Source organism: Sturnira hondurensis, unplaced genomic scaffold (genome assembly GCF_014824575.4).
Source record: "Sturnira hondurensis isolate 20B ecotype Veracruz unplaced genomic scaffold, ASM1482457v3 Scaffold0019428, whole genome shotgun sequence".
Lineage (NCBI taxonomy): Eukaryota > Metazoa > Chordata > Mammalia > Chiroptera > Phyllostomidae > Sturnira > Sturnira hondurensis.
The window spans coordinates 9,121,312-9,144,874 of record NW_028092059.1 but is presented as its reverse complement, the minus strand read 5'-3'; the positions used below and the strand labels follow the sequence as shown (position 1 = coordinate 9,144,874).

General features: G+C 32.2%; 1 protein-coding gene across 9 annotated transcripts in view; it reads left to right on the top strand.

Moving 5' to 3' along the window:
• Nucleotides 1-23,563, top strand: part of PRPF40A (pre-mRNA processing factor 40A) — a 53,468-nt gene that overhangs the window by 14,729 nt on the left and 15,176 nt on the right. For 5 of the 9 annotated variants that reach the window (XM_037027844.1, XM_037027841.1, XM_037027840.1 and 2 more), the window contains 12 exons: nt 152-232; nt 1,830-1,860; nt 3,976-3,989; nt 15,846-15,956; nt 16,482-16,602; nt 16,835-16,888; nt 18,322-18,346; nt 19,239-19,610; nt 21,457-21,565; nt 22,066-22,130; nt 22,494-22,658; nt 23,452-23,560. In XM_037027844.1, the coding sequence (XP_036883739.1) occupies nt 152-232; nt 1,830-1,860; nt 3,976-3,989; nt 15,846-15,956; nt 16,482-16,602; nt 16,835-16,888; nt 18,322-18,346; nt 19,239-19,610; nt 21,457-21,565; nt 22,066-22,130; nt 22,494-22,658; nt 23,452-23,560 (1,257 nt within the window). The remainder of the gene's footprint in view (nt 1-151; nt 233-1,829; nt 1,861-3,975; nt 3,990-15,845; nt 15,957-16,481; nt 16,603-16,834; nt 16,889-18,321; nt 18,347-19,238; nt 19,611-21,456; nt 21,566-22,065; nt 22,131-22,493; nt 22,659-23,451; nt 23,561-23,563) is intronic. The other 4 variants (XM_037027843.1, XM_037027842.1, XM_037027839.1 and 1 more) reach the window with 1 other exon arrangement.

Below are 23,563 nucleotides of genomic sequence, written 5' to 3'. Positions count from 1 at the left end.
CTATGTAATAGTGCTCATAGGGTTTTAATCTTATTGTGCATACTAGCTTTAATAATCAAATCTAGATTCTTCAAGTCATAGTAAGTGCTTTGGTCTTATGTAGTAACCTTTTTTTTCTTTTCTTTTTTGTTTTTTTAAACTTCTGTTCTAGATGCCTGGAATGATGTCTTCAGTAATGCCTGGAATGATGATGTCTCATATGTCTCAGGCTTCCATGCAGCCTGCCTTACCGGTAATCTTGAGAAAACACTTTTCTTGTGATGTTTTGATTACTTTTATATGTGAAATAATATATATGTATTTTATAGGCAATCGTATTAGCTTTTTTAAAAAAGATTTTATTTATTTATCTTTAGAGAGGAAAGTAAGGAGAGAAATATCAATGTATGGTTGCTTCTTGCAAGCTCCTGCTGGGAACTGGCCTGCAACCCAGGCATGTGCCCTGACTGGGAATCGAACCACGATATTCTGGTTCACAGGCCCACGCTCAATCCACTGAGCTACACCAGCCAGGGCTGCGTATTAGCTTTTTAAGTGCCTCTGGTGTACTGTAATGTAAAAGGGGAATTATAGTGGACTTTTGTTTTTAGTTTTTGAATGATGAACATTTACATGTTAATGGAAATGATGAACATTTACATTTGTTAATGATGAACATTTACATTTTTTCCTACGTATATGCTATAGTATATGAACCTCATTTATTATATTAGTTCTTCCTTAAACAAGACTGGAATACTGAAAGGCACAATTTGTGAGCTAGAAGTATTTTATTGTTCTGCTAGCATTATAATCTATTAAAGTGTAGACATTTGCTTTACTGTCAATTGAAAATTGATATAATGTGATTTAATACTAGATTTTAGATTTTAAAATAAAAAGATTGCATTTGAAATTTATTATTTCTTGAGACTTCAGTTGTGACACATTACTTAGAACATCTTTGAATAGTTGTATCACCCTTATTAAGTAGTAATAGCAATATATAAATCAATATGATACTCAAATTTGTACAATTTCTTTATTACATAGTAGCCAGTGATTGTAATGAACAGATATGGCATACTCCACTGGAGTGGTAACTTTGCACTTACCTAATCCAAAACCCCTAAGAGCAGATATATTTCAAATCTTTTTTTTTTTAAGATTTTATTTATTTATTTATCTTTAGAGGGGAAGGAGAGAGGGAGAGAAACATCAATGTATGGTTGCCTTTTGTGCGTCCCCTGCTGGGGGTCAGCATGCAGGGAACCTGCCTGCAACCCAGACATGTGTCCTGACTGGGGATCAAACCTCGATCCTCTGGTTCGCAGGCCCGCGCTCAATCCACTGAGCTACACCAGCCAGGGTCAAATCTTTTTTTAATATTGTAAGTAATATATAACATATTCTATATATTACATACACATTTTCTGTATGGTCTTGGGCAGTACCTTATAATTTCCAGCATAATATTTACATAGCAAAACTTAGGGATGTTCCTTCTGACCTAGGGTAAATACAGATTAAGAGTTCATCTTATTCAGGACAGGTTTTTGCCACTACACTGAGTTTTATTGTCAAACTTGGTTTTCAGAGCTGTTTGATTTCAGAATTATGGGTGAAGGGTTGTGGATCTGTATTTAATTAATGATCATATAAATATAAACATAACAGTTAAAGGCTTCAGTAGCTCCAGGTGAACTTAGATCACTAAAACTACAAAAAAATCCTTGAGTCAGTGGCTTGAGAATTAGAAGCAGAGGGGACTGATTGTTCTTTATGAGGAACTTATGTAAAATATAGTATAAACAAGGTGAATGTCAGTAATTTTATTTTTTTTCTTATAGCCAGGAGTAAATAATATGGATGTAGCAGCAGGTATGTATACTATTTATGGTGGTATTTATTAAACTACCTTGAACAATAGCTACCATATTCTAATGAGGACTGAAAGCAGGGTTTCTTGCGCTTTATAATCAGCCCATGATTTTTTTTAAAGCAATGGGAAATAGGGATAGCATTCATAATTGAATCCATAAGAAACTATAATTTTAGATACAGAGTTCTGGACCAAATTTTGGTCTATAGATATGCTTTGGCCTACACAATGTTTTTAAATTTTGTAATTAATTGCTAACACTTAAAGTCTGTTGGTTTTTTACATAAAATTTGGCTTTATCTTGGATATAGCTTTCTACCCAAAGATTGGATTTCTCTTGAAAAATCGGATGATCTGAGTATTTATTGATTATAATAGTCCTTGTAAACACAGTAGAGAATATTTGAATGAAAAGCTGAGATTGAGTTCATATTTGCACTCAGCAAACCTTGTAGAATGGGGTAGCACTTCCATACTTCAGATGTGGTAATCTTGAGAAAAACACTTTTCTTGTGATGTTTTAAGAATACAAGATGTATTCTTATTAGCCTTCTGGACTACTACTTAGCCATTTTTCTGTTACCTGCTTGGATCTTGTAGTCATTGTAGTTTGTAAGTCCTGTGATAATTATTTTCTTCAACCAATTATCAGTAAGTGTTTATTTTGACTAGCATGACTAATATATAATAGTTTGCTTCATTTACTTATGAATAATAATGTTCCACATAAGTTAGTATTTCGTATGTTAAACTTTATCCTGTGATTATGCCAAAATATATTTTGTTTTAAACATTATGTGTCACAACATGTTTAGATGCACCATGTGCTTTCCTGCAAGTTTATAGGGTACACAATTGATGTTTTTAAGAGATTTCACAAGTATCATTATTTAAGCTGAAATGATGTTCTAAAATGCCTAATGTAATATTTTAGCCTGTTTAGATATGTAGAAGTGATTGCTACATGTAATCTAAATAATTCCCCTTTATTCCCCTAAATAATTATCCTAACATTTCTTTTTAATTACTTTTTAAATACATTGGCTCTACTCTTGGTCCATAGTAGCTTCTTTTAATTGCTCTCAGTGGAACCTAGATAGTTGAAGTTGCCATAATTCTAAAACACAGGGTCAGATGTTTGAGGGATTTTTCTACTTCAGTAGCATAAACCAGGAGGGACCCCAAAAAACCCTCCTGGAGGTAAGGCCCCTTGTAGCGCAGACTTCTTCTGTGGTGAGTGTTCTAGGAACCTATCTGTATCAGTATACCAACCAGCTGGTGGTGGTGTGAGAGGCTGCATGTGGCTTCAGTGAATTTTTTTTTTTAGACGTTCCAAAATGTGTTTGTCCATCTCAGGATGGATGATTTACAAGTGCACCTACCCACACCATGCTGAGTGTTCAGCAGTTTTTGACAAAAAACATCATGACCTCCATGCCTTACCCTATTTACCCAGTCTCACCCCAAGTGACTTTTTTTTGTTTCTCCAAATGAAAAAAGTCCTGAAAGCAAAACGATTCACCAATGTGGAAGAGGTGAGACCAAAAAATGACAGAAGCACTAAAGGGCATCAAAATTGAAAAGTTTAGAAACTCTCTTAGAGCAGGGAGAAAAAAGTCTCAATAGGTATATTGCATCAGATGGAGAATACTTTGAAGGTGACTGAAGTTTAAATATGTAAGAATAGATACCCAATTTTTTATAAACAAATTCCGTTTTTGGGAGGGTCCCCCCTCATGTAGCAGAGAAAGAGGTCATGACGTCTGGTAACAAGAAGAGGGGAAAAAAGGCAAATGTATTAATACTTCCCAGACCAGCTCTTAGTTTGCAGATTGAAAGTTTAGTGAGTCACTTAATTCTGAAATTCCTTGCATTGTTCATGTTTGTTTGTTGGAAAGAGCAAGCACATAGGTCATGTGCATAGTTTTAGAATATTTAGTGTGGTGTGGTGTTTAAAACATTAAATGTTTTAAACTGTTTTAGAACATTTTAGAAAATGTTTTAGAATATTTAGTGTGGTGTGGTGTTTAAAACATTAAATGTTTTAAACTGTTAAGGAGAGCGTAGCATGATTTATCACATTGTAAATATTGTTCCTTTTTTTTTTTTTTAAGGTGCATCAGGCGCAGTAAGTACTTCTGGAACATATTTCATTATACTTCTTTAGCCTACTATATTAATACTTCTATTTTAAGTATCTGTCTGCTAAGTTGAAACCTTTTCCTTTCTGGACCAAATGTTGAAAAATTCTGTGAATTACTTATTTATTTAAGATGATCTTTATTTATTTTTAGGGAGGGGAAGGGAGGGAGAAAGAGGAAGAGAAACATCAATGGGTGGTTGCCTCTCGTGCGCCCCCAACTGGACAGCTGGCACAGAAACCCAGGCATGTGCCCTGACTGGGAATCAAACTGGTGACCCTTTGTTTCTCAGGCCAGCACTCAGTCCACTGAGTCACACCAGCTAGGGCTGAATGATTTATTTAAAATCTGATTTTGATGGGACCTAATGAGAGAAATGCAAATCAGATATGTATTAGTTTTTATAAGGATTTGAATTCTGCCTGTCACAAGTAGTAGGGAAATGAACTTTATAGGTGTAAACAGTAATTAATAAAATAACTTTTAGTTTAAGCATTACCTTAGTATCCTTACGTACAAATATTTATGTACCCTTATTAATAACTGTAAACCTAATGTAGACTGTTACTAATACATAGTAGTTTAAAATGCTTTTTTTGCTTCTGTCTTCCTTAACACAGTGTCAGAAAGGCAAATGAATATTTAGAATTGCTTGATTTTTTTTAGAAATGAAAAGAATTATATTATTATGATATAATTTTTTCCTCAACACTTGAATTTTTTGAGATAGTATCTTCTGGTTGTTTTTGCTAATGTCTCCGTTTAAGGTATTCTATCGTACATTTTTATGGTGTTTTGGGAAAATAATAAGCCTGAGGCCTCACTTAAATGTAGCTTTTTTATATTTACTTTTTAATAGCTTCATTGTTTAGCCTTAGTGGCTTTCTTTTTGTTTTTTCTAAACAGCAATGAAAAAAAGAGTTTATATGTATAATTTCATTTAATCAGAACAATAGTCCTGGGAGGTAACCGTTATCTCCCAGTTGAAGAAATGCAGAAAGCTTTAAGTTAATTGTGAATATGTTAATATTTTAAATTTGAAGGGAATACTTTTAACTGAAATGTATATAAATATTTTAAGCTTTTTTGTGTTTTTTGCATTAACAGTTGAGTGATTATGACATATCTGTCTGATATTGTTCCATTACAAGTGCCTTATTTTATTTTTGACTAATGGTAATAATTCATTTCAATTTTAGGAGTATTGACATTTTCATACTTTTCTTTCAAACTTTTTCACTCGAAAATGTTGTGTATTTGTTTGAAAACTCACTGTATTGCAGTAAGTGCATACAAAGTTACTTTGTATGAAAAATACAAACTTGTTGTATTTTTTCTTTTTAGATTTCAGATACATAAATTTGAGTTACTTGTATGCTTCAGATGATGGTCATTATAACTGATCTATGGAGGGTCCCTCACATTTTTTCTTTGTTACTCTCCATGTTCACACTCCCATTGCCCCAACCTGCAGTGGCAATCATGTGAATACATGTCCTAAGACATGTTTATATTAGGAAAATTTTATGATTTTTTTTGTGTGTGTGCACTTATTTTGTGTTTCTTTTTCTTGAATTTTTTTAGTTTTATTTGTTTTTTTAAATTGGCAAGTTGGTTTCAGTTATACAATATAAGTGATACATTATTTGTGTACATTGTGAAATGATCAAAATAAAATAGTTAACATCCCTCACTATACAAATTAAAAGTTTTTTTCTTGTGGTGGGTACTTTTTTAAGATTTATTACCTCATCAGCTTTCACGTATTTGATACGGTATTATTAACTGTAGACATTATGCTGTACATTACATCCCCATGACATTTCTTTTATAGCTGAAAGTTTGTACCTTTTTGACACCCTCTACCCATTTTTCACCTATCTCCCACCCCTCCCCTCTGGCAGCCAGTCTGTTCACTGTATTTATGAGCTTAGGGGTTTTGTGTGTTGGCTTGTTTAGTGGTTTTTTTTGGGGGGGGGGTGTTGTTTGTTTGGTTGGTTGGTTTTTGTTTTTTTGTTTGGGTTTTTTTTTAGATTTTACATATAAGTGAGATCTTAGGGTATTTTCCTTTCTCTGTCTGACTTCTTTTAGCATAATGCCCTTAATGTCCATCCATGTTGTTGTGAATAGCAAAGTATCATTCTCTTGTATGACTGAATAGTATTCTATTGTATGTATGTTCCACATCTTTATCCATTTCATCCATTGGTAGATAGTTTGATCTCAATATCTTGGCTGTTACAAATAAATCTGCATTGAACATTAGGGTGCTTGTATCTTAAAGTTAGTGTTTTTGTTTTCTTCAGATCAATACTCCGGAGTGAAACTGCTGGTTCATTTGGTAGTTCTATTTTTAATTTTTTGAGGAACCTTCATACTGTTTTCCATAATGGCTGCACCAGTTTACTTTGCTGCTAATTGTACTCAAGGATTTCTGTTTCTCCACATCCACTTCAACACTTACTATTTCTTGTCTTTGTGATAATAGTAATTTTTAATGAATGTGAGGTGATATTTGTGGTTTTGATTTGAATTTCCCTGGTGATTAGTGGCATTGAGCATCTTTTTGTGTGCCTGTTAGCTGTCTCTATTTCTTTGGAAAAAATGTGTGTTCAGATCCTCTGCCTATTTTTCAATTGGATTATGTGTTCTTTATATATTTTGCATACTTACTCCTTATCAGATGCTGAATTTTGCTGTGTATAATATTCTCCCATGCATAATACACACATACTTCTGGCCCAGACTTTCAGGAAAAAATCTTTCATTTAAATTTTTTAATTCAGTTGTTTATTTATATTTAGAAATAAAACTGATTATTATATTCCAGGGTGTTGTTTTGCATACGGATATCATTGCTTTCTAGACTTACACTTTTAATACATAAGTATAAATAAAAGAAAAACATTTAAATAGATACAGAATTAGTACTTCCCATGTATAATGTGTATCCTTATTTTTCCCTCAGAAATTTGGGCAAAGTGCTCATTATACATGGCAATATGATATGTGATTTGCAAAAATTTCCTCCCATTCAATTCAGTAAGTTGTTTTTTGTCTGTTGATGGTTTCGTTTGCTGTGCCCAAGTTTTTTAGTTTGTTGCAGTCCCACTTTTCATTTTTGCTTTTCTTGCCTTTGCTTTTGGAGTCAGCTCCAAAAGTTAATGCCAAGATCATTGTCAAGGTGCTTATTATTACCACTTATGTTCTCTTCTAGGAGCCTTTGTAGTTAGTGTTAGGTCTTATATTCAAGTTTTTAAGTCATTTTGAGTTCATTATTTTGTGTGGTATAAGGTAGTGGTCTTGTTTAATTATTTGAATTTGGCTGTTCAGTTTTACCAACATCATTTATTGAAGACACACTGTCATTTTCTTGTTATATATTCTTGGCTCTTTTGTCATAAATTAAATGACTGTATATATGCATGGATTTATTTTTGGACTTTCAGTTCTGTTCCATTGACCTAGGTGTCTGTTTTTATGCCGATACCATGCTGTTTTTTGTGGGTTTTTTTTTTAAATTTTAACATTTTATTTTTAGAAAGGAAAGGAGAAAGAAACATTGATTGGTTGCCCCTCACACACCCCCAAGTAGGGACCTGGTCCACAACCCAGTGCCCTGACTGGGAATCGGACCATCAGCCTTTTGGTTTGCAGGAGGACACTCAGCCCACTGACCCATACCAGTCAGGACGATACCATATTGTCTCGGTCACAATAGTTTGTAATAGAGTTTGAAATTAGGGAGGTGATACATCCAGCTTTGTTCTTTCTCAAAATAGCTTTGACTATTTGGGGTCTTTTGTGGTTCATAGAAATTTTAGGAATGTCTATTCTATTTCTGTGAAAAATTGGAACTTCTTTTGTAATTGCATGGAATCTGTGGATAGCTTTGTGTAGTATGGACATTTTTATAATACATGTTAATTCTTCCTAATCCATGAATACAGAATATTTCTCCATGTATTTGTGTCTTCAGTCTCTATCATCAGTGTTTTATAGCTTTTAGTGTACAGGTCTTTTATCTCCTGGATTAAATGTATTCTTAGGTGGATTGTTTTTATTTTTATTTTTTTATTTATATATTTATTATTTTGGTGTGGTACAGTTGTAAATAACAATTCTATCTTAATTTCTTTGATAGTTTAATGTTACTGAATACAAGTGTAACTGATTTTTGTATATATTGTATATATTTGTATATATTTGTATATTGATTTCATATCCTGCAACTTGACTGATTTTGTTTTTTTTAATATTTTTGTTTTAGTTTTTAGGATTTTCGATGCATTTTTTTTCCTGAATGGCATTGTGCTATCTTTCCTGTGGCTTACATGTTTTTTCTCTTAAAAAATAACCTAAATGTTTTTATTGATCTCTGTTTTCCTGCTCCATATCTTTTGTATAATTTTCAAATCTATTTGTCAAAATCAAAAAATATTTTTGTTCTTTTGGTTGGAGGTGTATTCAGTTTATAGATCATGGGGACCTGTTTATGTCCGTGAACATGATAGTCAGGTCTTCTTTTGTATCTGTTCTATGAGAGAGCTCTAATTTTTCTTTATTGAAGGCTTACATATCCTGCATTCTGTTAGTTTATAGATATTAAGATTTGGTGCTGTTTTGAGTCTATCAAGCTTCATAATCATTTTTTTATGTGTTCATCTAGTAGGTGTGCTGAACACTTGTTGCATATTGGATTTTCTGTGTTTATTAACTATCATCCTAAAATGACAGTTTGGCTCCTCTACTAATCCTCATCTGTTTCTACTTTTATTGTGCCAGCCAAAACCCTGAGTATTATGATGAGAAGTAGCAATGATAAGCTGGCATCTGTCTTGTTTTTTTTCTTAATGGGAGTATGTGTAAACTTTTTCCATTACATACAGTGTGTGCTATAGCTTCTTGGTATATAACCTTTATTAAATTCAAGCTTTTTTCTATTTCTGGTTTGTTGGTATGGATTTCAATACCTGGTTATTATTAATGTTCTCCAGTCCTTTTTTCACTGTTAACTAAGATGATCATAAGACATTTCTTCTCTGGTCTGTTAATGTGAAAGTACACAGATAAATTTCCTGATATTAACTCATCTCTGCATTACCAAAATGAATCCTGATTACTCATTATTTGTGTGTTTAGGGTGTGTATATGTGCACACACGTATTTTTAATTTCATCTGGATTTACATTGTTAATTGTTATGTTGCTTGTGTCTGGGCAGGAGCCCCTCCTTCTGGTCCCTAGAACAGCTAATGCCAAAGACAAGCAACTTAACAGCTTAATATAACAACCAGACATTGACTACACATAATATTTTTTGAGAATAGAAGAAGTTTTGGATTTACCATTTTAGTTTCTTTAGTGGTTATTGAAGCTATTCCAGTTTTAAATTTCTTCTAATAATTTGGTTTTTCACAGATATTTATTTATTTATTTATTTTGCTGAGTTTTAATATTTGGCATGATATTAGAAATCCTAACATCTTCCTTCCTTTGTTTTGGGAGAGAGTGACTTCATAAATTTATTTCTGCCATCACTTATTTCCTTGGGTGCTCTCTTGCTCTTTTTTCTAACTTCAGTGTTTAACTTGTTTGTTTTCAGATATCCTTATTTTTAATAGACTTGGGGGGGTCGTTGTGTTTTTTTTAACCAAATTGAGCTCAAAGTATAGAATTCTTCCCATAACCCACTCTCCCCACGTACACACAGCCTCCCCTATACTATCTGTATCTCCCCTGACACTGTTACAGCCACTGAACATGTATTTAAGACAGCGTCACCCAAACTCAACTTTACATATGGGTCACTCTTGGTGGTTTGCATTCTATATGTTTTGACAGATATGTGATGACATTGTATCTATCATGATAGTATCATACAGTATGGTTTTACTGCTCTACAAATCCTCTTATCACCCTGGCTGGTGTAGCTCAGTGGATTGAGCACGGGCCTGCAGACCACAAAATCAACCGCGGTTCGATTCCCAGTCAGGGCACATGCCTGGGTTGCAGGCCAGTTCCCAGCGGGGACTCATGAGAGGCAACCATACATTGATATTTCTCTCCTTCTCTCCTTCCCTTCCTCTCTAAAGGTTAAGAAATAAAATCTAAAAATTTTTTTTAAAAATCCTCTTATCCCTATTCTTCTGTAATAATGTATGACGTTGAGCGTCTTTTCATGTGCTTATTTGCCATCTGTATCTTTTTGTTAAGGCGCAGATCTTTTCCCCATATTTCAATTGTTTTTTTCCTTAATGTTAAGTTTAAAGAGTTTTATGTATAAATATTACTGAATTTACTGGGATGACACTGGTTAACAAAATTATACAAGTTTCAGGGGCACAGTTCTACAACACATTATTTGTACACTGTATTGTGTGTTTACTACCCTGTCAAGTCTCTGTCCCCGCTATAACTATTTATCCCCCCTATAGCCTTTTCCAGCCCCCCACCACCCTGGCAATTACCACACTGTTGTTCATGTCCATGAATTTTTTCTCCTTTCCCCCCCAATCCCTCCATCCTCCCCACCCCAACTCCACAGCTGTCAGCTTGCATTCTTCTTACGAGTCTAGAGTCACCATTTCTTCATCAGTTGTGTCTTTCGCTCCCAGTTTGTGTTCTTATTCTTTTGACTCTTTGACGTAGAATTTTTTTAATTTAACGAAGTTCATCCCATCAGTTATTTTATGGATCATGTTTTGGGGTAACTTGGTTTTTTTAGGTATACTTTTTTATATTATGATCAGAAAACACATTCTATAAGAAGTTGGTTTTTTGCACTTTATTAAAGCTTCATTTCTGTTCTGTTTCAGTATCCGTTTATTACTATACAAGTCCTTTTTCCATTATAGTTTTTGCTTTAGATTCTATTAGGGCAAACAGCTACTATACCTATTTTTTTAATTTTTATTTTTTGGCCTTGTAAAAACCTGTTACATTGTGAATAGACTATTTTTTCCATTTTTATTGCAAGTTAGTTATTTGAAAAATCACACATTTTTTAATGTTTATCTTGCAGCCAGGTATATTACCAGATTTCCTGGGTAGTTAGAATAGCTTTTTAAATTTTAGTTTCTAGAGTTCATTTGAGCCTTTAGCAGTAAAGAGAATAAATCTCTTTCGCAATATTTATACCAATTATTTCATTTTATAGCTGTGCTGTATTTGCTGAATTGTAGTGATTACAAACTCATGCTTTCATGATTTTAATGAAGTGGCTTTAGAATTATTTTTCTTGGTTTTTGATAAATTATCCTTTATCATTTAGATATTTTATTTTATGAATATTAAAATAAATGTTAATACTTATGTTTTTATTTTTTGAATACTTGCGAATTTTTAGGGTGTGGTTTAATCACAACAAGTCTTATGATTAGTGTGATCACATGGTGGTGGTTTCTCTTTTCAACTTGTTAATACAAATAATTTTTAATAGATTTTTCAATATTGAGCCACCTTTGTACTTCTACAATAAATTCTACTTGGTCAAAGTGTATACCTTACAGGATTCTCTTGGCTATTATTTTATTTAAATTCTTAGATTTATATTCATAGGTAACATTGCCTGCTTTTCTTTTTAGGTACCTTTCCTGTTTTGTTACTAATAAAGAACTTTCTTTTTCTATGATCAGAAATAATGTTATCCTAACTCTGTTCTTTAAAGGTTATATAGTATTTTACTGTGAATCTGGCTGGGTATTTTTCTGTTGCTTCTATGGTAATTAGAATATTCCATTGTGATGTGTTTTTCTGTGTTGTATTTTTGTAGTATGTGAGACAATAATTTCCTTCAGGTTTTAATTTTCCTTACTTAGAGTAGTGAAGGGGGTCTTCCTGTTTAGTGTTTGGATTTCATAACTTCTCTTTCAGTTCATTTCAGTTTAGCTTATACATTGTATAAATACTTATGAGTATGTAAATGTTTATCTCTGATTATGTATACATAATTGAATTTGAGTGTACCAAATTTATTCACAACCCAATGTTGACTAACATTTTTGAATCTGAAACTTTTATTATCTCTCTTGATAATTATATTTTTCTGTGTATATTTTGCCACTATATCCGCACTTCATCTTAGATATTTTTTACTAGTTTAAAAATAGATCTGCATAAGATACGTCTTATAGTATGAATGAACTGTAATTGAACTGTTTTCCTGTGGGTGGATATTGAATTGTTTCTAATTTTCTACATGACAAGCAATCCTGTAGGAAATATTTTTGCAATTGTGTAAGTGGGATTTTGTAAAGTGAAATTTCAGGATCCAGAAATGTTTGCATTTTTAATTTTAGCAAGAATATAAAATTGGTGAAAAATACTAATTTCCCAATAGGAGCATTAGACTGTCCTTTTCTTCACACCCTTTTAATATTGTATACTGATAGTCTTGTCATTTATTTGATGAGCAAAAACATCAATTGTAGTATGTGCTTCCTTGATTTACTAATAAAGTTGAACATCTAGATGTATTTATCTGTACTGACTTCTGTTAAAAGCCATGCTTTTTTCCCATTAGATTGTCTTATTGATTATAGTAGATTTTTCTATTTGAAGGATAAAAATTTTTAATGCCTTTATTTGCAAATGTCTACCATTTGTAAAAATGTTTGCTTTTGATTGATTCCTCAGAACTACCATTTATGTCAACAATTTTTTATTAATACAGTGTCTATGTCAGTAACAAAATAATTTTGGGAATGGTGTCATCTGACAAAAATGCAGAGTAATTCCAGTATTAGGAATATCTTCACTCCTACAAGTCCCCAAAGCAACTAACCTTAAGGTTAAAACTAATTTCCTGGCTTTGGTCCTTTCAAAATACACATCTGAATCTTTTTTAGATCCCCTCCCCCGCATTGCTGCAAGGGCAGTCTAAGTCTTTGATGGGCGACACTTGCTTATTGCTCTGAAGGTAGTTGTTAATATGTCCATTAATGTTTTATGCCATTCTTCATCTTATATTCACCATTCAGAGCCATTTGTTTTTAAGTTTTTCTTTTAACATAATTAGTTTTGGCCAAAGGCAAAATAAATTACAGTTTTACTTTTTAAGCTGCAGATTTAAGAAAAAGGAGTAAAAAGAAATTATCAGATAAATAATTTTTCTCACTCCAAAATTAACTTCTGTAAGTGAATTTGCATATTAGTTAAGATATTAGTTCAGAATTTATATCACTATCTGAAATGATTATTTCTATTGATGCAAAAATTTGGAACCTTGCTTCCTAATAGGACCTTAATTTGGGCCAGAACAGTGTTGTAATGAACTAACTAGCAAGCTATGTTACTTTACTCTGTTTTCTATAAAGTAGGGCTAATAATTGGTAGCTACCTCAGAAGATTATTACAGTAATAACTGATAATTGATGCAAAGCAGTTAGAGGGCTTAACATTTAGTGGTGTATGGGGAATTTATCTGTTCTTACTGATAAGATGGTCCTTGAATATAGCAAGCTTGATACAGTGTTTCAGAGTGGGTAAAATACGGTCTTTAGAGGCAGATATGATTGAATTGTTCTGATTTTATCTTTTATTTACTGAATTACTGTGAGCAGATTATTAACCCATCTAAGCCTTGGTTTTCTTATTTGTAAAATGGGGCTGGTGGTCTTAACATTCTTTGTAGTGTAGTTGGAAGGCCCAAAGTAACAGATAGTGAATACCAAATTGTTTAGTATTTGTTTCACTGGTTTGTACATTTCCCCTTATTCTCCCCATTGTTTGGTCTTTCACATTCCACGATATCTTAAGTTTATTTTTGGTGAACGTCTTCTTTCCTTGATGCCCTTGAGCAGATGTGACTTTAGAAGTTTAAATACAATTTTGGAACTTACCAGATTTCTCTTTAAGATAATATAGTCTTGAAATGCTACTGAGTTAATTTTTAAAACATCAGAAACAAATACAAACTTATTTATGAAAGCACCATATAACTTATGATTTAAGGTAGTACCCATACACTTGAATCTTTTGTATGTGCTTCTAATTGCATCAATTTTTGATGAAAATAAGTAGACGAATAACAACAGCTAAATATTTTTTACCAGTTAATTTTAATCTTTCCTCCAGAGAGACTATAGTTGTCATATCTTTTTGTACATGGTGCTAGAATGTTAAAGAATTTTTTTACATCTTCAGAATTACATATCTTGCCACATTATTCAGAAATCCACTCTGTAAACAGTTGTCAGATTACAAATCTCTATCAGAGGAACTAATTTTGTTACTAAACAGCTCAGATTTTATCAATTTCTTTCAGTTTAATGGCTATTTATAATTCTTTCATTGTAATTGTCTTCTCAAAAGTTGTAGAAAATAATCATCTTACCTCTTCTGTTTGTTAAAATCAGTTTATGTTCTTCTAAGTCATCTTATTCTATATTCCCACTTTTTACAATAATTACAAAAGAAAATTTAGAAGCAGTACCAGTGGTTTTTAGTTATTTTGGTTTCTTTTTTTTTAAGTGTTGCATTGTAAGTGTTCTTAATGCCACAGAGGAGTGATACTGTGTGACTGTATCAGCAACTCTGATACAAAAAGATGTCTCAATGTGAAATTTAAGTAATAGCTCAACTCTTTTTTTTCTTTCTTAGGTATATATATATATACCATTATACCATATATACCATATAGATATACCATATATACCATATAGATATATGGTATATATGGTATATCTATATGGTATATCTATGTGGTATACCATATACCATATGGTATATATACCATATATACCATATATACCATACCTTAGGTATATATATATACCATTACTATATATATATAGTAATGTTGTCTTAGAATTAAAGAAACATGAGATCGTCTTTATAACCCTCTTTCAAGTGTACTTCAGTTTGTTACCATCTGAAAAATCTGCCAGAACTGGACTTAGTACCTTTGCTCTCATCCAGTAATTCATTCACTCATGAGTCCTTGTAAAACTTTTTAAGCCACTTGTATTAAGATATGACTGACATGTAAAAAGATGTACATATTTAATATGTGCACCTGGGTGGTTTGGGGAACAAGTAATACACCTGTAAAACTAGCGCCACCCTCAAGATCATAGATACCTATCATCTCTCACAGTTTTCTCCCATCCCTTTATTATTATTTTGTGTGTGTACAAGTGTGTTTATGTGTATAGTAATGTTCTAAAACTCTTAACAAGCCCTGAGGTTTTACTAGGAACGTTTAGTAGGTTGTTAGTAATTTTTTTACATTCCAAGAGTGGATTTACAATATATATCAGACTAATCTCATGAAACGTTATCTCACCTATCTTGGATTAGGGCATTTGGATTCACATTTTAGTCCTGCTAAATTTCACCTTGTTGATTACTGAATTCTGATTGTCATCCAGAAGTCATCCTTTTTAATTTTGACTGCTGCCTTTTTATAGCATGTCTGTTTAGAGCTTTGTCCGACTTGATATAAATTTTCTTTGAATTTGGGTGATTGGGTTCATAATCAATGAACCTATAATACATTAGCATGGACTCTTATCCATAAGGCATTGATTTGTGTGGCTAAAATAGTATCTCACATGTTTAAGTTAAAAAGTTACTGTTTTTATGGAAATGCTCATATCCTTACAATTCTGAGATTTTGCTGAGAGAGTGATCCTAAAACCTGAATTGACTCATGCTGTACTTGAAGTCCTTTTAAAATCTGATTTTCAGTCACCTCCCTAAATGCTTTAACTATCAAAAGTGTGCCCATTTTATACTTTTAATTTTTCATATATTGCTTTGAAACAGTTGATACTGATATCCACTGTCAGTGGCACTGTTACACAATTTAAATGTTTTTGTACAACAATTTTTTTTCTTTAGAAATCAATGTGGACTGAACATAAGTCACCTGATGGAAGGACTTACTACTACAATACTGAAACAAAACAGTCTACTTGGGAGAAACCAGATGATCTTAAAACACCTGCTGAGGTAAAAGTTTTAGGGCTGGAAATCAGGGATTATTAAGTAGATTGGGTGTTTTTTTTCCCCCTTATGTTTTCTTTTTTCTTTTTTAGGATGTCATGAGTATTTGACTATCCAAATTGTACTGCTTATATCTCAAAAGGCATTTAAAGGAGAAAGAGTTAATAAACACACCAATCAGCAAAAACACAATACTCATTTCCTTCTTTGAACAGAACAATTTTATTTACTGATTTATCCCTTATTCAGGAACCTTTGTGGGGTGACATTAATTTAAGAAAGGTGACTTAAAGAACAGATTGGAAGGCAAAAAGGACTGCCCTATATTTTTTTAATTTATATTTCAAATTGATTTCCTCTTTATAGTAAACCTGGATGACTTCATGTGTCATATAAGTTCTTAAAATTTTCAAATAGGGTTGATTTAATGGAGATGAAATTAAATTACAAATACTTGCTCTTCTTAGAGTGAGACAGTGTGTCTGGAAAATGTTACATTACTGTTAACTGACAGTTTTTATTTCCCTCCAGCAACTTTTGTCTAAATGCCCCTGGAAAGAGTACAAATCTGACTCTGGAAAGCCATACTATTATAATTCTCAAACAAAAGAATCCCGTTGGGCCAAACCTAAAGAACTTGAAGATCTTGAAGGTAAAACAGAAAAAAATAATTCTTAATGTTAATTTTTTTACATATATGTCATTCACACTGAAACAGTCCATAAGTAGAAGTATTCAAACAAAGGCCTTATTTTTTTAATTATATTATTAGAATGTTTAAAATGGCATAACAGTTTTATGGGCTCTTATTTTCTTGTTGCTCTAGATCTCAGTTCTATAGATTTTAAATAGATTTTTATTTGATTTGATTCCACTGAAACTAGGATACCAGAATACCATTGTTGCTGGAAGTCTTATTACAAAATCAAACCTGCATGGTGAGCGCTTTGATAATTCATTTTCTGTCATTTAACATTTTTAGAGTATGTCACTAATGTTCACTAACCATGATTGGATAAATCTGCCGTGAGAAGTCTCTAATTCAAAGAATTCCTTTAATTTAAGGGTTATATTATAAATGAGCTTGTAGCTTTTAGAGTTGTACTTTGGTTTGGTTTTGGTTTTTTTTTTTTAAGTTACGTGTCACTGGAAAATTGAACAAGGACATTAAGTACAATATTTCTAAATACAGCTTTGGGTGTTAGTGCATACATGGAATACGGGACTTAGCAGAGATCCTTATCAGACTGTATAATTAATGCAGATTTTATATAATAACAACGTTGCAAAATAGTCCTCATGCTTGTTATGGGGGAATTAAGATAAGCAAAAGACCATGCCTCACTTAAAAAGGGGGGCTTTTTTTTTAACGTCCTCAGCTGTTCAGCATACTGCTTGAAATCTAGAAACACATAAAACATAGGACTTTCACTTGTTACAGAATCTGCTGTCAAACTATAGTGGGTTAAAAGCAACAGAATGTAGGAGAATGGGGCTAATAAAGTAGACTGTAATGTGAAATGACATCTGACAGAAAAAAGAATAAACAATTCTTAAAGGCACTGTGGTATTAAGTTTATTCACCTTTACCCCGTGTCACCTCATTAACTTACATATCATTTGTATCTGAAAAATAAGTTCGTTTATATTAGTAATGGTAACCCCTTCAGTATGTTTTGCCAGCTAATCCTAAACAGATTTTCAGAATTGATTTAGTTTTAAAAATATTTTCAAAGTTAAGCTTATATTATCACTTACATGGAGCACCTCATTCCCTAATGAAGCTGAGTAAGGTATATTTTTACCCCTACAGAAAAATTTACCTAAATCTCTGTACTAGCATTGGCTAATTAATAACATTGTAGATAGGTAGGTTCCCAATTTATTGATGTAAGAAATATCAAGCTCATTTCTGATATAACCCTATCACGTATGCATAACTATCTATCTACTTGTCAATGCTAGTATATATGTGCTGGAATTTTATAACATGAATTTGATTCTGTTTTGAATATAATATCCTTTAAAAAATAACATAGTTTTATTTCTGGGAACAATACAATTTTATTCCAGAATTATATAGATACTTTCAGGAAGTTTTTTCAGTAGCCTGCAGTCTTTAAGAAAACAGCAGTGTGGGAAGAAGCTTTCCTAAAAACTGCTATTTAAATTTGTCCTCATTCTTTAATTACTGCCCTGGAACTTTGGAACAAGCGCTTGCTTAGTAAAAGTTGTGATTTGGGGGGAGGATTTTTTTTTTGGATGGTAAATTGTATCTTGTGAAATGTTTTAAAAAGTCTTTAAAGTTTGTTTTCAGTGATCATATTTAAAAGCTGTGTAGTACATGACTTTTCTGTTTTCTCTTTAATAGCAATGATCAAAGCTGAAGAAAGCAGGTAAGCAATTTTAGAGATCAGTACATATTTAGAAATTAGAAACTTTATAATCTTGTTTTTAACTGTATAAATAGTATTAATATATTAGGTCTTATGGTTTTGGTATCTTTGGAAGATTTGAGGGTGGGAATAGGGATATTTACTCAAGGTACGCAAGTGATGCTTTACTTGACAATTATTTTAATTTGGGAATGGAAGAAATATTCCATCTATATATGTCTTTTTCCTTTATTTATATTTTTCTTTTAATGGATGAAATGAGTAAAATTTTAAAGATCTAATAGAAATTTATGATACATACCAAATTTTATGGCATGATACAATCTGATAGGTCTTTTGTGAATGAAAACAATTATTAGACTTTAGGAAATGGAGGGTGTGTTTTGTTAATATAAAACTGTGGTTTTTTTATTTTTTTGTTTTTAAAAAGAGTATTTATTTATTTACTTATTTATTTTCAGAGAGAGGGGAAGGGAGGAAGAGAGGGAGAGAGAAGCATCAGTGTGTGGTTGCCTCTTGCACATCCCCTGCTGAGGACCTGGCCTGCTACCCAGGCATGTGCCCTGGCAGGGAATTAAACCAGCAACCCTCTGGTTCGCAGGCCAGCACTCAGTCCATTGAGCTACACCAGCCAGGACCAGGTGGTGTTGCCTGAGTGCCTGTCATGCTTTGATTTAATTCATGAATGTTTGTTGAATTATATCAAAGTAGTCAAGTTTTATTTCATGGTATTAATTTTTTGGAATGGATTAACAGTTTGGCAGCATTGCTTTTTTTCCATTTTAAGAGTTTCTCTTGTTCATATGATTGTATAATACTTAAAAACCAGCTTTATTTGGCTTTGTGATTATTAGTAATCAAATAACCAGTTTTCTTTCTTTAAAATGTATAGTAAGCAAGAAGAGTGCACCACAGCATCAACAGCCCCAGTTCCTACAACAGAAATTCCGACCACAATGAGCACCATGGCTGCTGCAGAGGCTGCAGCTGCTGTTGTTGCAGCTGCCGCTGCTGCCGCTGCTGCCGCTGCGGCTGCCAATGCCAGTGCCTCCAGCTCTGCCTCTAATACTGTCGGTGGAACTGTTCCAGTTGTTCCTGAGCCTGAAGTTACTTCAATTGTTGCTACTGTTGTAGATAATGAAAACACAGTAACAATTTCAACTGAAGAACAAGCACAACTTACTAGTACTCCTGCTATTCAGGATCAAAGTGTTGAAGTGTCCAGTAATGCTGGAGAAGAGACATCTAAGGAAACTGTAGCTGAGTAAGTTTAGTAGCTTGTCTTCTGCAACACATCTGCAATATAGATAATAAATTGCCAGTTAGTCAGTGACTATTGCATTAATTTTTTGAGAAAATATTTGTGGTGGCAAACACATAGTACAGTTTATAAAATTATATGTTATAGAACTATGTGTCTGAAACCTGTTTAATTTTGTTAACCAGTGTCACTTCAGTAAACTCAACAAAAAGGGGTAAAAAAGAATCATAGCATAAGCCTTAAGATAATCATTTATGAGGCTGGATTTTGATGGGGGTCATGCTATCAAACTCTGGCAAAATTAATCCATAGAAATTTTTGGAAGCAGGGCTTCCTAGGATGAGACACAAATTAAAAGGGATGCCAAAAACTTTAGTAATCAAGATACATCATATTGTACTGCAGCATTTTAAAGCAATTAGTGCAAAAATCCCATGATTAATAAATACCAAAACATTAAATAAAGATCAGTATTACTGATTTTCTTTTGCCTCAGTCTCAAATATAACATGGCTTATTAGCACAGCACTGCAAAGAAGTTTTCTATAGTTTGATAGTGAAGAAATAAGCAAAAATTAATAGGCTAATATAAAGATAACACATAACAGGATGTAGGAAAACTTGAAATTAAATTGGTACAACTTTTTTAATAAGGCAAAAGTTTGCAAGTACTTGTATACCTAAGAACTAGTAATATTTCATATAGTGGTGCTTTATACAGCTGTAAAAAGTAACGTTGAGCTGTGCTTCCTATCTTATTTAAGCATATTGCTTTCCTCTCCCCCTGTTTATAAAGCTTTTGTTTTTCTTAGGTACATTTCTCAAAGTGAAAATAGCTCTATAACCCTTCTAATGTTAAGAAGTTTTAAAAAACTATGTAGTATATTTGAAGGCATAAAAGTGGTTTCTTTATATTTTACTTATATCCTGCCCTTATTCTGTGTGTTTAAAATATGTACATATATATGACACCTTCCACATTATGTTGACTAATGGCATATTATTTAATAGCATACATAAATAAGTTTTAAGTGCTCTTCTACTCATAGATATTTAGGCTTGTTAGAATAATTCTTTTAATGTTCTTATACGTACTGTATGCTTCCACCATAATTTGTTTTTCATAATTTTAACAATTAGTTCCTGTTTTTTTTTCAAGTACTTAGAGTGAATATATATTTTGTTAGTATGTTTTCCATTATCTTTCTGTAAGCATTCTACCTAGTTTTTTCCCCCTGGACTTTTCTGTTTGTATATAAGAAAAAATATAAGCATATACAACTTTTCATAAAGATCCCCAAACTGTCAGAGTAAAATACTCTGGGTTTTATAGATCCTAAAGTCTGTCACAGTGACTCACATTGTGCTGTGACCGCATCCAGTCAGCCATAAACAACATGTAAACTTTGTGGCTGTGTCATAGTAAAGTTGTATTCACAGAAACGGGCCACAGGTTAGGTTTGGCCCACGGGTCAGCATTTGCCTGCCCTGATTTAGATTGATCTTTCTTTTTTATATTTATCCATGCTTGCCCAAATTCTCAGTTGTTAACGGCACTAAACTAAAAGGCACTAAGTGGTTTGTAAGCCATTTAAAAGTATTAAGTTGTGAAGTGGTGGAATCGGGGTTTTAGTGTAATTAAATTTTTATTTTGGTCTTTGTGCAGGGCCTTAATAACTAAATGTTTCAGGAAAAAAAATTATATATGTTCGGGTAAGTAAGTAGGATTCATATAGGAAAATTTAATCTAACATTGTCAAATTTTAGCTCAACATCAAATAGTTAAATTTTTCTAAATGAAAGAAATGTTTATTTAAATTATAAATAACATATTTAAATTTCTCTCTAGTTTTACTCCCAAAAAAGAAGAGGAAGAAAGCCAACCAGCAAAAAAAACATATACTTGGAATACAAAGGAAGAGGCAAAGCAAGCATTTAAAGAATTATTGAAAGAAAAGGTATTTATATTACAGATTTTTATGTGACATAAAATATTTATCTAATAAATGAAGTTACTCTCTATTGCAATCAGTACTGTGATGTCTTTATTGAAAATGTTAATTTCATAAACTGTTATAACTGAAAATGAAGTAAATTTTTCCTTTTTTGAAGAATATTTTTATGAAGCTGACTTTAACAAAAAAAATACCTATTGTGTGCCAAAGTATAAAATATATTTGACCTCTATGTTTAATGTAAGATTTTTTAATTTATAAAACATGTTTATCTTTTCATCAGTAGTCTTAAAAGTATTCATGCTCTGTTTATATTTCAGTTTAAGTTTTCTTTTTAGTCTATAGGTATATTGTTACTCATATTTGCCTTGCTTCAGTAAGAAATTATTTTTTAGACCTTTTTATAAACTGCAAAGGAAAATGTTTGATGCTTCAGAGAGTATTATACTTTGTTACCTATTATATGACTTTTGTGTTTTAATTTTTCATTAAATGGTTTTCAGCGGGTACCATCTAATGCTTCATGGGAGCAAGCTATGAAAATGATCATAAATGATCCACGATACAGGTAATTAGTTGTTTTACATTTACTTTTCACTTTGAATATAGCAAGCCAAGCAAATTCAGAATTATATAAAACAGTATAACTTTTTACTCCCATTGTCTTTTATTATTTTATATACTGAGAATAGGATTGTTTTACGATATGAACCAAAAAAGGCTTTGTCATACAGTTTGAGTGTTCTGCCCTACTACAAATGAAATTAAAATTCAAAATTTTGAAGTTAAAAATTATTTTTTGTAATTATTTCATACCTTTAATGTCTTATGTAAATTTTCTTGTGAATAAAATCAGTTATATTACTTTTCAAAGCATCAGTATTCGATTGTCTTCCCTTCATTTATGCTTATGTGGCATTTTTCTATTTAGTGCTTTAGCAAAGTTGAGTGAAAAAAAGCAGGCCTTTAATGCCTATAAAGTTCAGACAGAGAAAGAAGAAAAAGAAGAAGCAAGATCAAAGTACAAAGAAGCTAAGGAATCCTTTCAGCGTTTTCTAGAAAATCATGAGAAAATGACATCCACAACCAGATACAAGTAAGATTTTTAATGGTGCATGATATATGTTTACTGAGCTGTTTCTGTTAGCTTTTTGACATGTGCGCAGTAAGTGTTCCGAAGTAGATGCTCATTAAATAAAACTAGATGACTATAAACAGCAGTTTTATTGGGTACATGATAAATCAGTAGTTCAATGTAGAATTTAACTTAAAGACTTACTGAGTATTAATTAGGGATTAGAGCTACTCTGTACTTAAGAATTGAAATTTTTGGTATTTGTGATGAAAATAGTGTATTTTCATTAAACATAGCATTTTGAAAATCTGTATTTACATAGCATTCCTGATTTTAGAGTACTTTGTTGTTTAAAACTGTGGGTAATTCAATGTTAACATATACAGTAAGTTATCAAGTTCCTTTTCCGAGTGTGCTTTCTTATTTTTATCACTCTTCCAGTAGAGCCTTAGTGAAAAACTTTATTTCTTTAAATATTTATTTTATGTGTTAACTGAATTTCTGACAACTTTTTGAAGTGTATAATTTAGTTTCATGGGCAGTTTGAGAGTCACTCTAGCTACTCTAAGAATTAGGGATAGTCTTGACTATAAAACATTGCTCAGTTAGAATTAACCCCTGTACCCTAAAGAATAAAGGAAGCCTGAGCTATTTTATTCTTGTTCTTAATTCAAAAGTTTTCCTGAATAATACAGTCATAGATTTAGAATGGAAAAGAGTGTGTTCATATGGTAGTTTTAAATTTTCTACAAAATTAAAATGGTTTAAGATTAATTTTTATTATATAGTGTAACATTTAATTGTTTTAACATAGAAAAGCAGAGCAAATGTTTGGTGAGATGGAAGTCTGGAATGCAATATCGGAACGTGACCGGCTTGAAATCTATGAAGATGTTTTATTCTTTCTTTCAAAGAAAGAAAAGGTA